We start from the raw sequence: 15,681 nt of genomic DNA on the forward strand, positions 1-15,681 counted from the left end.
TGTCTCCTTGTGCCCTGCGATTGGCTGGCAACCAATTCAGGGTGTCCCCTGCCTACTGCCCGAAGTTAGCTGGGATAGGCTCCAGCACCTCCGCGACCCTCGTGAGGAATAAGCGGCATGGAAAATGAATGAATGAATTTCACACAAGACTGTTATTTGTCATGACCATGCCATTTATTTAGCAATTGGAGAAAAATGCTTAGATAAAAAAAATATCCTGTAAAAATTTTGGAGTAGAGAGATTAAAACAATTATGATATTTTGCTGCGCTGGGTCGTATTTTCCTCGTTCTGAATAATTCCCCCTCAATGGGCTGAATTCTAAATCAGATGAAATCGTGACCCTGCCGACGTCATCCTCCAGCTGGGGACGCTAGAGCCCTATAATGGTAGGCGTGGCTAACTGTGGATTAAAAACTAATTTCTCGTCATCTGTGCTTTGCCAAATTGTTGTATGTAGTCGAATCGTCTCAAAATATGATTCTAATTCACATAATAATGCTATTTAAGATTTTTTTATGCTGTCACAGGCACTTTAAGAACCCTTGTTTAAATGTGCGTGTGGATGATAAGCCAAACCGTAGAAAAATTCTTTTTGCCAAATACCCTGCTACATGTATAGACATGGCCTAAAAGTAGACAAAGACAAATTTTCAAATGACTAAGACTAATAAGTATTTTTGTCTAAAAGACAAAGACAAAAAATAGTAAGGGCTGCCAAAAACTAAACTGCTGATTATTTAGTTTTCTGTTAAGGTAGTTGAATTGTTTGTTCCTTGTTAAAGTTCCAAAGTAAGTGGTTGTCAAAACATCCACGTATATAAAATACCTGAGTCTTTAACATGTCTGAGAGCTTCACTTTCTGAAAATGAAGACATGTGGCTTGGCGGGGCTTTGGCAGAATGTTGAAAGCTTTTAAAGTGGACACTGCAGGTGTATACGACCAATTCTGACAGCTCTGGACTCAACTTGGACGCAGCGGTCTAGAATCACATACAAGAAACAAATGGTCACTCGAAATACCATCACCATAAAAAATAAATAAATAAATAAAATAAATGCAATATTTATTTCATCCCTTAATGGATGCTGCCTTTAGCTTCGCTGACCTCCTCTGAAGAGTTGAGGTTTGATGTACACGCACAGCATTCCTCCGCTGTGTTCTCTTTCTTTCCCTTCACCAGGATTTTACCCTTTAGATCCTGTGCACAAAATCACAGTTATCATGGGGTCAGCCCTTTTGTCATGTTCATTGAATCGATCATGTCTTTTATCCAAAATTGTCAATGCCTATAAATCCATTCCCAGTACTAGCAGGTGACCTGATTTTCTTGTATATTGGTCGACGTAAAAGTAGCATTAAAATAAGAGCAACAGTAAATGAATAATACGTACGGAGGACCAATTGGGACAGAATGAAATTTGTCATAAATGTGTAATTAATTAATTAAAATGGGAATTAAATAAAAGTGTCAGTAAATGTGTCATAAATTAACTAAAATACCGGTTAATTAAATGCAAAACTATTTCAATGTTTCATTAATTATGTCATGGTCACTTGTTGCAGCACTTCCTAAATTTATTTTATCTGTCAAACTAACCCAGTGCTTCTCAATTATTTTCTGTTACGCCCCCCCAAGGAAGACGTAAATGTTTCGCGCCCCCCCCCCAACTCTCTGCCGCCACTGTAAATAGTATCATTTGTCTATAATATTACGATTATAAGTACGCCTCAGCCTAACATTGTGTCCTTTTTTTCTATCAAAGAAAAAAAGTAACATAGATCAACTTATAATAAAGTATAACTTTATTAACATTGTTTTGCTTGTAACAGAAAAGACTTATAGCGCATCAATTTGCCCAAGGTAAAAAAAAAAAAAAAAAAAAAAAAAAAAAAGGCACATCCAAACTGTAAAAATACACTCAAGGTACATTTTTGACCATTTGATACTGAAAAATAAAATGTAATAAAATCAGTAAATAATAACAAATTTAAATTGATTATTAACATTTACTCTTCAGGACAACATGCCAAAAAAATTGATCGAAAAAACAAAACTGAATTGGGGGGGGGGTGTCTTTGGACAGAAGGAAAGTTTTTATTTTCGCTGATTCACCACAGTGCTCACTGGTTTACTGATATAACACTGACAAAGCGGGACGATTGTGACAATTGGCAATATTCGGCACGTTTTCGCTGAAAAACAATCAAGCGGCTTATCAATGAGATTGAGGTCTAATGTCTTTAAGTGGCGTCTTAACTGATTTGGCTTCAGACTCTCTGCTATAATCATTTTTAGACTCAGTAAACAGTGGTCTTTCCTCATTTCCCACTGTATTAAAAGTCAAAGCCAAAAGGCAAACGGCCCGAAAAAAAGCGCATTCTCGGCGGCCGAGGGCGAACCGTAGGTGAGGGCGGTGGTCGTGACGATCCCAAGCCGAAAACGGCACTTCTCAGCCGGACACGTGAGAACCGGAGAAGACCGTGGGTCGCTGCGTGAGGCCAGCTCTGCATTAGTGTTGTATCGGTCGCGAACGATTCGTTCTTTTTGAACGAATTGTTTGGGTGAACGAGACCTAATCACCATCTGCACTGATTCGTTCTATGAAGTTGGTGCTTGTTCACTGCGTGGGAGGGCGTTGAGCAAGCGACAGCGTCTTCTGACATCGCACACGACCAATCAGACGCCAGCCTCATCGCGGGCAGGGGAGGGACCGGAAACAGAATCAGGGCGTATGTCACTCACTTCCACGTGTGGCCAATAAGCAGCCAGCGTGCAGGCAAGGGGGCAAGACTGAGTTTTGTCACTTCCCGTTCAGTGACTCGGTCCTCCGGTTCCTGACCTAGCTTGCTGCTAACGTGACTTTCCAGTAATGACTATGCGGTGAACGAATCAAAAAATGAAAGGAAAGGACTTTGTCACATATTTGTTAACGTGGAGCCTATCAAATGCAGCTCAAAAAGACAAAAACACCACACAAATCTAGCGAGCATGGTTTAGTGTACTACTTTTCTCAACAGACTCGGGACTACCTATTACGACATACTATCAAATTTACAGTAATTTAAAACACGGGTAGCTACGAGGCAAGCAAAAGCTGAGCTGCGGTCGCGTGACAGCAATGAAGGGGGCAAAGAACTGTCACTATATGGAGGCTTCATGGCAGCGATATTTACCTCATATGTGCACAGAAAAAAAGAATAGTATGATCACCATAATACTGATTTGCAATGAAACGGTATATACATGTCCATTTTTTCCAAGTGTTTTATTATTTTTTTCCCGTGTCAGGTGTTGGTTGGTTTGACAAATTATGTCAATCCGTCCATCATGTGCTACTCAAGCGCCCCACAACAACGCACATGGACACGGGAGATGTCGCAATATGTCTACATTTTTCTTAACAGACTAATGAGAGTAGAAAGGCGATATCGTAAAGAGCAAACAATTATTTCTCGTCAGCATTTGACGATCTGAGATGCGGGGACGACAGGGGAGCTGACCGGATTATTTTCTTTATTAATACCAGTGCAAAACGTCAATACGATCACCATAATACTGATTTGCAATGAAACTGTATATACATGTCATTTTTTTCCGAGTGTTTTATTTTTTTTTCCCGTGTCAGGTGTTGGTTGGTTTGACAAATTATGTCAATCCGTCCATCATGCACTACTCAAGCGCCCCAAAACAACGCACGCGGACACGGGAGATGTCGCAATATGTCTACATTTTTCTTAACAGACTAATAAGGGTAGAAAGGCGACATCGTAAAGAGCAAACAACCATTTCTCGTCAGCATTTGACGATCTGAGATGCGGGGACGACAGGGGAGCTGACCGGATTATTTTATTTATTAATACCAGTGCAAAAATTCAATACGATCACCTTAATACTGATTTGCAATTAAACTGTCAAATATCAAAATGCAGTATTGTCTTTATTTCAGAGCAGCACATTCGAAAACTAGCTATTTACACTTATAGTTTTAACAATAGTGACTAAAAATAATAGTGATGAACATGAAAACAAAAATACAACAGAGCGAGAGGTAAATATGATGCGTTGGTCGTTCCATTTAGAAATTAAACTTTCGATGTATTTTTATTTTCGTGACAGCAAGCATGCTGCGTTGGCTGGTAGCAGGCTAGCAGCAGCATTGTATATGTGATCGAGAACATGCTAAAAAAAGTCCGTGCGCCCCCGACCCCAAACCCCCACTCCTCCCACAAAAGGAAAATGTTTAACCGTGTCCTAAATCGAAATGCAAGCACGAGCCATGATTTTGAGCCCATAGAACTAGGACAGACGACGCGAAAGTTCTCCCTCGCTTTTGCAGCAGCGGGAGGGAGGGAGACGAGGCTGTCTGTGAAAGCAGAATGATATTGCCTGTCACTCATTATTGAAACTACGACGAGTGGTCAATGTGCAAGAGAGGGAGGGACCAAGCAATGTCACTTCCCGTTCAGTTATACTGCGAAGCGGTCTTTGGTGATTCGTTCGGCAACGTCACTTCCCGTTCAGTAACCGAACGATTCATTTGGACGGGGAGGGAGATGAGGGGGGCGAACGATTCGTTGAACGATTCGTTTGAACGAATCTTTTTACTGAACGATCCGGAATGGATTCGTTTACTCAAGTGAACGACAGATCCCGTCACTACTCTGCATGAGTCTCTTCCGTGTGCTCTTGCTTACTTCAAAAATACTGCACCCACTATGAAAATAAGAGCGCCACTGCCACCCACGGAGTGGATGTGCAAGTACACTTTATTCTAGTACGGCAAAAAAAAAAAAAAAAAAAAAAAAAGCATGTTCCCCGAGGTCACTCGCGCCACCCCTGGCATCGCTCTGCGCCCCCCTTGGGGGGCGCGCCCCACCATTTGAGAAGTACTGAACTAACCCATCAAAATCAGTGGGCGGAACTAACGCTGGTTTAAGTCTAATCGATTGCTGACGTCTGAAGTCTTTCAAAACATGGCGGCTACGGAGGAAATACTTCAACTTTCTCGGGAGTTGGTCAAAGAAAATTTAGGCCTTGCTGATTACGTGGAAATGGACCCTGCTGACTAAGATTAGGTAGTACGTAAATCAGAGGAGTTTATTCCAGTTGTTGAGGTCATTTCAGCACTTTGTTGTAGCACTTCATGAATTCATGAGCAAAAGTTGCTATCACTCATTTTCCACTTGTTTGACACCAGTAAAGGAAGTGCCACCTTGTGAGTCAGAATATGTATCAGATGTTAGGATTTGTGCTCTCCCATGATGCTTATTGGCCAAACAGCAATGATTTTTCTACAAAGATCTCTGTTGATTTTTTTGGTTATAATATCACAAGATAGAGTTGACCAAGTAAAACTTGGTTGTCATTTGGACTGCTTTTTATTTAACTAGGCACGTCAGCTTGTTGATCCTTCTCGTCTTTTTCCGTAAAGTTTTCTAGCGGTTGGCGAGCTCATAACGACCAAACCGATCAATTAGACAATGGGACATCTGATGGGCCGTTCACATGACGACGCTGCGACACCAAGACGCAACAACTGTGTTGCGGAATCGGCTCGCCTTATCACGGAAAACGAACAAAACAGAAGGCGAAGACCCAAAATTTGATTCTGGCCTCCAAAGCGAAACAATTCGATAGCGGGGCGTCACTTTGGGCATGTGGTAATAAACATTCAAAACAGCAATCATGGCGAAACGTCAGCTTTGACTGTTTTTAGAATATTTTTAATATAAATATATTTTATGTTCGCGTTTTGAAGCAAAAGAATAAAACGCATGGACGCCATTGCTTTGAGTGGGCGGGTATGTTGTTAATGAGGTACATCATTGGCTGTCGCATTGTAAAACTGCATTGTCTCCTAGGGCCTGGCATGAATACCACATTGGAATTGAGTCGAATGGAAATGGAACCATGATGGAACCATGTACTGTAGATGCAAACATGAAATTTGTCGTGTTCTTGGAGCGTCACCATGTAAACAGCCTCTGAAAGTTTTTCGCATCATGCTAACTTAGCAACGGTCTCTAGGATGTATGATTGGTCGATGGTCGTTTAGGAGACAGAATTGGCAATGGCGGTTTTAGGGGTGGGGCCACAGGGGCACTAGCCCCACCTCTAATTTGAAAGGCCCCTCAAGTGCCCCTGCTCCCATTTTGGCACAGAGCATTGCAATCAGTGAATCCTTCTTTTCTGATGTGAGAGAGAATGAAAGAATGTTGTTTCTAGAGTAGGCTTGAACAATACATCGTTTGAAGATCGTCATCGCGTTGTGCGGCTGCATAATACACAGCAATCGCAAGGACGTGCAATATTTTAAATTATTTTTAACACGTACTTTTTTTTTGCTCCATGCTCGTACAGCGCCACAGCCTCTCCGCCCTGCTGATAAGTGTGACCAAACGTTTTTTCTTGGTCACTGGTGGTCACCAGTGGAGCTGGCGTTTGGTACTTAAAGTTAATGATGATTGACAGGTTTGTAGCTTTGATCTGCCAGAGAACACTCGGAAGCTCAAAGGCACAAATGTAATAATTATCGTCAAGCTTGTTACATACTAGCGGTAGCCAGGTCTGAAGTGTACTGCGGCAACTCTTTCATCTTTCATTGTGTAAGTGAGAGGCTGTTGTCGGCAGCGTCAAGGTCAACGCGTGAGTGAATTTGAGTGGACTAACTCAATGGAACATTTTACAAAGACAATAATTTTTTTACATTATTCTTGTTTAAAAATAAGTCACATTATGAAGGCGGCATGTGTGGGTTTTCTCCAGGTTCCTGCTATATACTTCACCCCCCCCCCCCAATAAATGTGCACTTTTTAAGAAGGTGGACCTGAGGGTGTGTTCCAATTATAGAGGGATCACACTCCTTAGCCTCCCCGGTAAAGTCTATTCAGGGGTGCTGGAGAGGAGGGTTCGTGAGGAAGTCGAATTTCAGATTAAGGAGGAGCAGTGTGGTTTTCGTCCCGGCCGCAGAACAGTGGACCAGCTCTACACCCTCGGCAGAGTCCTTGAGGGTGCATGGGAGTTCGCCCAACCAGTCTACATGTGTTTTGTGGGAAGCCGTTCGACCGTGTGCTTCGGGAAGTCCTGTGGGGCCTGCTCCGGGAGTAAGGGAGCCCTCTAGCCTCTGTCCCTGTACGACCGGTGTCAAGAGTTTGGTCCGTGTGGCCGGCAGTGTGTCGAAATCGTTTCCAGTGAGGGCTGGACTCTGCCAACTCTCCCCTTTGTCACCGAGTTTGTTCATAATTTTTATGGACAGAATTACTCGGCGCAGCCGAAGCGTTGAGGGCGTCCGGTTTGGTGGCCTCAGCATTGCATCTCTGCTTTTTGCAGATGATGTGGTCCTGTTGGCTTCATCAAGCCGTGACCTCCAACTCTCACTGGAGCGGTTTGCAGCTGAGTGTGAAGCGGTTGGGATGAACATCAGCACCTCCAAATCCGAGACTCTGGTCCTCAATTGGAACAGGGTGGCGTTCCCTTTCCAGGTCAGGGATAAGATCCTGCCCCAAGTGGAGGAGTTCAATTATCTTGGGGTCTTGTTCACGAGTGAGGATAGGCGGGAGCAGGAGATCGACAGGCGGATTGGTGCAGCGTCTGCAGTGATGCGGACTCTGCAGGGGTCCGTAGTGGTGAAGAAGGAGCGGAGCCGAAATACGAAGCTCTCAATTTACCAGTCGATCTATGTTCCTACCCTCAACTATGATCACAAGCTGTGGGTCGTGACCAAAAGGACAAGATCCCGGATACAAGCGGCCAAAATGATTTTCCTCCGCAGGATGTCCAGGCTTTCCCTTAGAAATAGGGTGAGAAGCTCTGTTATCTGGGAATGACTTGGCGTGAAGGCGCTACTCCTCCACGTTTAGAGGAGCTAGCTAAGGTGGCTCAAGCATTTGGTTCAGATGCCTCATGGATGCCTCCCTGGAGAGGTGTTCCGGGCATGTCGCACCGGCGGGAGGCCCCGGGGACGACCAAGGACACGTTGGAGAGACTATGTCTCTCGGCTGGCCTGGGAACACCTTGGGATCCCGCCGTAGGAGCTGGTTAAAGTGGCTGGGGCGAGGGGCAAGTCTGGGCTTCCCTGTTGAAGCTGCTGCACCCGCGACCCGACCCCAGAGCAAGCAGAAAATGATAGATGGATGAATGAAAAACGTGCATGGTATGCTGACTGAACACTCCAAATTTTCTATATGTGTAGTCTGCGACTGGTTGGCAACCAGTTCAGGGTGTACCCAACCTTCTGCCTTTAGTTAGATGCGATCGGCTCCAGCACTCCCGTGACCCCCGTGAGGATAAGCGGTTCAGAAGATTAATGAATGAATGAATTATACGAATGTTATGGAGAATGATTAAAAGTATAGTGTTAAAGGTGATGAAAAATGTGGGTGCGCCTACATTTTGTGCTAGTTCAATTCAATTCAATTCAGTTTTATTTTTATAGCCCTGGATCACAACAATGTTGTCTCAAAGGGCTTTGCAGAGGCAATATGATACACAATCAGAAACAGCAAACGAAGCAACAAAGATGAATAAATAAATTCTAGTCCTGGGTATCACCCATCCTTAGACCCTCCATGTCGGCAAGGAAAAACTCCAAAAACTCCAGAGTCTTTGGGAGAAAACAAGAAACCTTGGGGAGTAACACAGTCACGAGAGATCCACTCCCAGAACGGATAGACAGGAAGCCCCAGTGCATCTTAAGAAAAAAAAAGTGAGGCGCACCAGTGCAACCAATGCAAAAAGTAAGTGTGGAGCCTTGGCAATATAAATCGCAATGCTAATTTTTTCCTATATCATTCAGGCCTATCCCAAACAGAGATATTCATGCTATCTGGTGAAAATTCTTGTAGTTCTAATATCGCAATATAATATCGCAATGTATCGCAAACCCCCATAAAATCGTAATGATTGCTTTTTCCAATATTAATTAGGAACCAAAATTATTGTTCATGTATTGTATCCTTACCTGGATACAGTATGATTAAAAATACGAATCGTTACGAAGATGTTTATACCGCCACGTGCAGGATATTCAGGCCTTGTTGACCAAAACAAACACTGAACAAGGATGGCAGCAACATTTGGCCCCTTCTTGGCCCCTGTTTCCGAAAAATCCTTGAACCGCCATCTGCTATACATTTGAATAACAACATACATCACGCTGAATGCACCACTTTTTGTACATCACAAAAAAAGGCAATTATATTCACACAAAGTGAATAACCGAACAGTTGACTACATGTACAACACCGAGGTTGACATCAGTGCAGCGTCGAAATCCGATAGCCAATTAGTGCATATTTTTCCCGATACATCAGACTTTTTGGAGGAAATGTATTCGAGTGCAGATGAGAGAGATCATAGATACTTTGTTAATTGGTAATGTGGTGCTCCTCTTAAGTTCTTTAACATACCTCCGGTGAAGGCAGGTTGTCGCATTTAAGGCCAGGAATTGGCTTCGTGAGCAGTTTGTCCCCGAGGATGGACTGCAGGTGGCGGGCCATCACTGCCTGCTGCTCCACTGAGCAGTGGTTCTCCAAAGAAAGAATCAGAGGGTAGGGTGATGCCTAAAATAATGATAATGCAGATTGGAAGATCAGAGATCAGGAAAGCGGGCAGTGATCGTAAAAATCATGACCTCTGCCCAAGGAGAATTTTGTATTTACATGCAATGCAATTAATTTGTTGATGCAAACAACCTGTGTAAGTCAAAGATTAACTACAAGAGGCCTGAGTTATGAATGCTGCATATTGAAGAGAAAAAGTCGAGGTAAAGATAATCGACTTGATCTTTTTACAGGTTTTTATTTTTTTGTTACATGAACAGAAGAGGATGACACTCAGTCCCAGAGCAACAAAGAAAACCCCAACATAAACAGTAAATAAAACGCAAAACAAAGCATCAAACTACGTAAATGAGCACAAAGAGAAAGAAAAGAATCGTTTTAGAATTTTGGCAGATATTTTCTCTCTGACTTTCTACTGCTGTAGTTTTCATTTGGATTGGATCGACATCTCTGTTGATAGCATGGTGCGATACCTGGACTCTACGGAGGTTGTAGTAGTCCAACTCCTCTAGGATGGCACATCAATACATTGCAACAAGGTATGCTGTGTCCCCCAGAACAGTGTAAAGAGAATGGAGGAGATTCCAGGAGACAGGTATAACTACTATGAGAGCTGGACAGGGCAGTAGAAGGTCCTTAAACCATCAGCAGGATCGGTATCTGCTCCTTTAAAGCAAGAAGGAACAGGATGAGCACTGCTAGAGTCCTAAAGAATGACCTCCAGCAGGCCACTGTTGTGAATGGTTCTGGCCAAACAATCACAAACAAGCTCCATGAAGGTAGTCTGAGTGCCCGACATCCTGTAGTGGGCTCTGTACTTACTGCCCACCACCGTAGAACTTGGCATTTGCCATAGACCACCTGGATTGGCAACTATACATCACTGGCGCCTTGTGCAATTCACCGATGAGCGCAGACTCAACCAGAGTACATGCGACAGACATGAAAGGGTCTGGAGATGCAATCATGCTTCCTGCAACATCATTCAAAATGGTTTGGCTGTGGGTCAGTGATGGTCTGGGGATGCACAGACCTCTACAGGTTTGATAATGGCACCCTAACTGCTATAAGGTATTCTGATGAAATCCTTGGACCCATTGTCAGACCCTACACTGGTGCAGTGGGACATACTTTAGGTTCCTCCTGGTCCACAACAAGGACCTAATGTGGCTAGAGTATGCAGGCTGTTCCTGTAGGATGAAGGAATTGATACTATTGACTGCCCCCCACGTTCAAATGACCTAAACTCAATAGAACACCCCTGAGATATTAGGATTAGTTCCATCCGGCGCTGCCAGGTTGCTCGTCAGACTGTCCAGGAGCTCAGTGATGCCCTGGTCCAGATCTGGGACAAGATACCTCAGGACACCAACCATCGTTTCATTAGGCGCATGCCCCGACTTTTTCAGGCCACAAATACTACTGAGAATTATTTTGAGTTGCTACAATGACATTTTGGCAAAATGGACCAGTCTGCTGCATCGTGTTTTTTTTTTCACTTTCACTTTTGGGGTGTTTTTGATTTCCCCCCTATATAGGGTTGTCATTTTCATTTCTGTCAAATGATTTAGAATCTACATGTGTTGTTATTTTAGCAATAATAATTATTTTAGAGGCTCTGGGATGCTCTTGTGGCATCTTTTTTGGTCAGCATGTGAAACTGCTTATTTCAAATATTTCAAATATAATATCTCCCGTTACTTTGTGGTTAACGTTTCGCAGATTCAGTGTATTGCGGGGTTTCAAAAGGTATTCATACAAAAATGAAAGTAAAAAAATATATATCGTTTCATTTGGAGGCATTAGAATGTTTCGCAGCAAGACATACTGTTCATGACTCAGGGGGCTTTGTACATACCCACAGGCACTCATCCGAGGCATGTGATTGGCTCCTTGTGCGAGACTGTAGCATAACAAAACCAATGAGCACCATTGAGTTCGCCTCTATTATGATTGACATGACGAGACCGCCAATAAGAGTGGCATCATCTTGTGAGCTGATTGGCTGCGCACATCGCAGCCTCACCAAACTTTTACTTTGTTTTATCTTGTCTTATGCGAGGATTTCAAAATCAAGACCTACCGGTTCTTTTTTAGCAAATTTCCTCGATGCATCACAGAGTGAGAGCAAATCCTATTTGACAGCTTTTCACCTTTCGCAGGCGATTCTGGTCCCCATTAACTACGAAAAACGAGGGACTACTGTAATGTGCCATTTTTAAATTAAAATCATGGAAATTAAGAATGTTTTTGGATCTGATGAACATTTTAATCGAGGGAAAAAATACATAAGAGACATACACAAATGGGTGAATGCCCCATTAAACCTCTACCCCATTCCAAAAACCCATTTGTATTCCGTTGATTATGCGTTTTTGTTCTTACCTTAAATGCATATTCATTAATAGTCTTTATGACTTCGACAAAAGGCACTTTGGAGGTGAGCGTGTAGCCATGGTAAATGACTGGCTGTCCATTATCTCCATCCCAACAATCCAACTCCACGCAGCGACAACCATGATTCAGGGCTCTAAAATAAAACAGGTTACGTTACTAATTAGAATCATCTTCAAATTGACTAATTGCAGAGGTGGGTAGCAACGCGATACTTTTACTCCGTTACGTTTACTTGAGTAACGTTTTAAGAAAAATGTACTTCTAAGAGTAGTTTTACAAAGCCATACTTTTTACTTTTACTTGAGTAGATTTGTGAAGAAGAAACGCTACTCTTACTCCGCTACTTTGGGCTACCCTAGTCATTAACATTCTTTCCTCTTTATTTTACCTATTGAATTTGTTTTTGCCAGAGATGCTGACAGTAGCGCTACCAGTTTCACCAATGAGATGTCACAACAATAATAACATTACTCCATGATGAATCAGACTCAAGCTTGACGTTCTATGATCATATCGGCCTGTTCAATCAGGTGGCGTCTTTAAAGCACTGTAAAAAAGTTTTTAAAAGTTTAAGAGTATTTGACATAGAGCGGTGTTGCCAACATGACTCCAAAGCGATTTTAACATCTGTCCCAGTTTTCATTTGGCACAGATTGACCACGGAAATGAGATATGATCCTTTTAATTTCATAAAGGTGTGTTAATGTTGTGTGGTGTGTTCATAATGGTGTGTTAATGTTTTCTCCACTATAGGGCGCTCATGCTCTTTCGCCAGAATTCAATGATTTTTTTTTTTTTTTTTTTTTTTTTTTCTCAAAATGTTTCTTTGGCTTGTAACACAAGCAAAGTTAGTTTTATTCAATAAACTGACCATTCAGCAGCTTACTTCAGATCATGGACATTATTATTGTACTAAAGATACGTAGCACAATATTGACGATTATTAATAATATTACCTTGGTGCAATTTGAAATCTTTATGTTTGAAGACTGTGTGCTGGTCAATATTTTGATCATGGTTGGAGTACCATTTTTGGCCAACAATCTTACATAATGGCTTCTATAACTCATGATTTAACAATTACTTTTTCACTAAATATTTAATACTTTCTGCGATTCGTTGGTAACCAGTTCAGAGTGCACTGCCAGTTCAGAGTGGACTACCCAAAACTACTTGCGATAGGCTCCAGCACCCCCGTGACCCTTCTTAGGATAAGCGGTTCAGGACGTTTATTCACTTACTTTGGTTGTTTTTGACAAGTTGCCTTAATTATCGAAATTGTCTGAGTGTAACGTATATGCCAAAAACGATGTGCTATACATGTACAGTATATCAGTATATACTAGTATATACAGTACATTACTGTATATAAAATCTCTCTCTCTCTCTATCTATCTATATGTTGGATTTTTTTTTTTTTTTTTTCTTACCGAATATATGGCTCGATGCCACTCTCCCCAGTCAGCTGGTCCTTTGTCAAATATGTATTGTGGGAAGAGGAGATGAAGTAGTGTGTCAGGGGTCGTTTCATGTCTTGATAAACCCGAGCATGATCCAGGTTGAACACAGAATTTTCCTTGGAAAGCATGTACATGGTGAAACCATTGGGTGTCATCAAATGATTCCTCTGAGCTGTGTTGGTGAAAGGCAAAAACATGACACCATTGAATAAGTCAACCCTCTTCTGGACAGTGTTAGGTGTTAACACAGGGGTTTAAAACTTGCAATCTGGGGATAAATTGCAGCCATTTGGACAGTATTCTGCGGCCCCTTACTTAACACCTGACTTAAGTGTTTGTGTGGCCTGCATGTCATTGCCTTTTTTTTTCTTTTAATATTATTATTATTTACATCACATGATACCATCAATTCAGTTTTTGACCGATTTCAGCGGGGTTTGTAAAGATGTATTAGTCACAGTCACTTAACTAATAGTTAGGTTTAATAAATGTCAAGTGAAACTGTGAGCTATTTAATGCTTCATAATCAGAGGTGGGTAGTAATGCAATACATTAACTCCGTTACATTAACTTGAGTAACTTTTTGAAAAAAAAAAAAAAAAAAAAACGGAATTTATAAGAGTAGTACTTTACTTTCACTTGAGTAGATTTGTGAAGATGAAACAATACTCTGCTTCTTTGGGCTACACTAGATTTGTGACATTTTTCCTCCTTATACATATTAGATTTAACTTGATACTGTATTTGCCAGCACACTGGCTCTACCACTTTCACCAGTGAGACATCGCAACATCAATCACATGACTCCGATATACCAGACTTAACAACACAGTGACATGCCCACACACCAGCTTGCAGTCGGAAGTCCTATGATTACGCTGGCCTGTTTGATCACATTGAGTCTTTGAAGCACCGTAAAAATTCTATCTGACAAATATGGTAGAAAACATTACTTGAAAGCAAAGATTTCAATTTCTCCCAGTTTTTATTAGAAACTCATAGACCACAGAAAACTGGAGAAATCATTGTTTTCATTTCATAGTAGGACATATTTTTTCCTCCCTAGACGGGTGGGTGATGTGACATTGTGCTGAGGAAAGAAATGTGCAATTGTTTAAAAAAAAAAAAAAAAAAAATCAGACATTGTAGTTACTCATTACTTGAGTATTCTTTTCACCAAATACTTTTTTGCCTGTACCTGAGTAAATTTTATGGTTGACTCATAGACTTCATAATCATATTGAAGGGACACTTTCTCAAAACACTGTGCCACGCGGTCAAAGTCGGACGCAGTTATTCTCAAACACATGCAGTGATCCAACGCCAAATTTAGGTTGGAAAAGTACGAAAGCTTTACCGCATACAACCTGAAGGGATTGTCACAGGAGTGATTTGTTCAAGGATTCAAGGTAATTATTATATTTTTCGTGTCATGTGTGCATTTTAAAACGTTCAATCAATGGGAAAAAATTACCTGCCACAGCGTTGGCTTCATAATTTGCAATATTTACGTAAAATAAATGCACAGTGGCTTAAAGACTAGCAGCACATTCGACATATTTCCGTAAAGTAAATGCTAACTGCCCGGTTCTTTGCTCTTTTGACAAAGAATCGAGAATGTTTTATGTTCATATTTATATAGAATTCAGGGATTTAAGCATTTATTCACAAGAATTTTCAACGTAAAAAGCTTTTTGCGGTGATAAGGCGGTGCCACAGTGGCTTAAAGACTAGCAGCACATTTGACATATTTATGTAAAATAAATGCTAGCTGCCCGCTTTTTTTTTTTTTTTTTGCTTCCAACCAAGAATCAAAACTGTTTTACGTCCAAATGTATAAAGAATTCAGTGATTTAAGCATTTATTCACAGAAATTTTCAACGTACAAAGCTCTTTGTGGTGATAAGGCGGCGCCACAGTGGCTTAAAAAGTAGCAGCACATTCTACATATTTATGTAAAATAGATACTAATTGCCCTTTTTTTTTTTTTTTGCTTTTATCCAAGAATCGAGACTGTTTTACATCCATATCTGTAAAGAATTCAGAGATTTAAGCATTCATTCACAAGAATTTTCAACGTAAAAAGCTCTTTGTGCTGATAAGGCGGCGACACAGTGGCTTAAAGATTAGCAGTACATTCTACATATTTATGTAAAATAAATGCTAACTGCACGATTTTTTTGGCTTTTAACCAAGAATCGAGACTGTTTTATGTCCATATCTATAAAGAATTCAGGGATTTAAGCATTTAGTCACAAGA

At 41.4% G+C, this 15,681-nt stretch overlaps 1 protein-coding gene across 1 annotated transcript in view; it reads right to left on the reverse strand.

Annotated features, from left to right (window-relative positions):
• Nucleotides 1-15,681, reverse strand: part of LOC130909688 (1-phosphatidylinositol 4,5-bisphosphate phosphodiesterase delta-3-A-like) — a 58,827-nt gene that overhangs the window by 22,269 nt on the left and 20,877 nt on the right. Inside the window, exons 7-11 of the mRNA XM_057826443.1 lie at nucleotides 13,392-13,593; nucleotides 11,950-12,094; nucleotides 9,412-9,564; nucleotides 1,109-1,201; nucleotides 829-982 (exon numbers count right to left, since the gene is read on the reverse strand). Coding sequence (XP_057682426.1) covers nucleotides 829-982; nucleotides 1,109-1,201; nucleotides 9,412-9,564; nucleotides 11,950-12,094; nucleotides 13,392-13,593 — 747 coding nt within the window. The remainder of the gene's footprint in view (nucleotides 1-828; nucleotides 983-1,108; nucleotides 1,202-9,411; nucleotides 9,565-11,949; nucleotides 12,095-13,391; nucleotides 13,594-15,681) is intronic.

This window comes from Corythoichthys intestinalis, chromosome 21 (assembly GCF_030265065.1).
Source record: "Corythoichthys intestinalis isolate RoL2023-P3 chromosome 21, ASM3026506v1, whole genome shotgun sequence".
Classification (NCBI taxonomy): Eukaryota; Metazoa; Chordata; class Actinopteri; order Syngnathiformes; family Syngnathidae; genus Corythoichthys; species Corythoichthys intestinalis.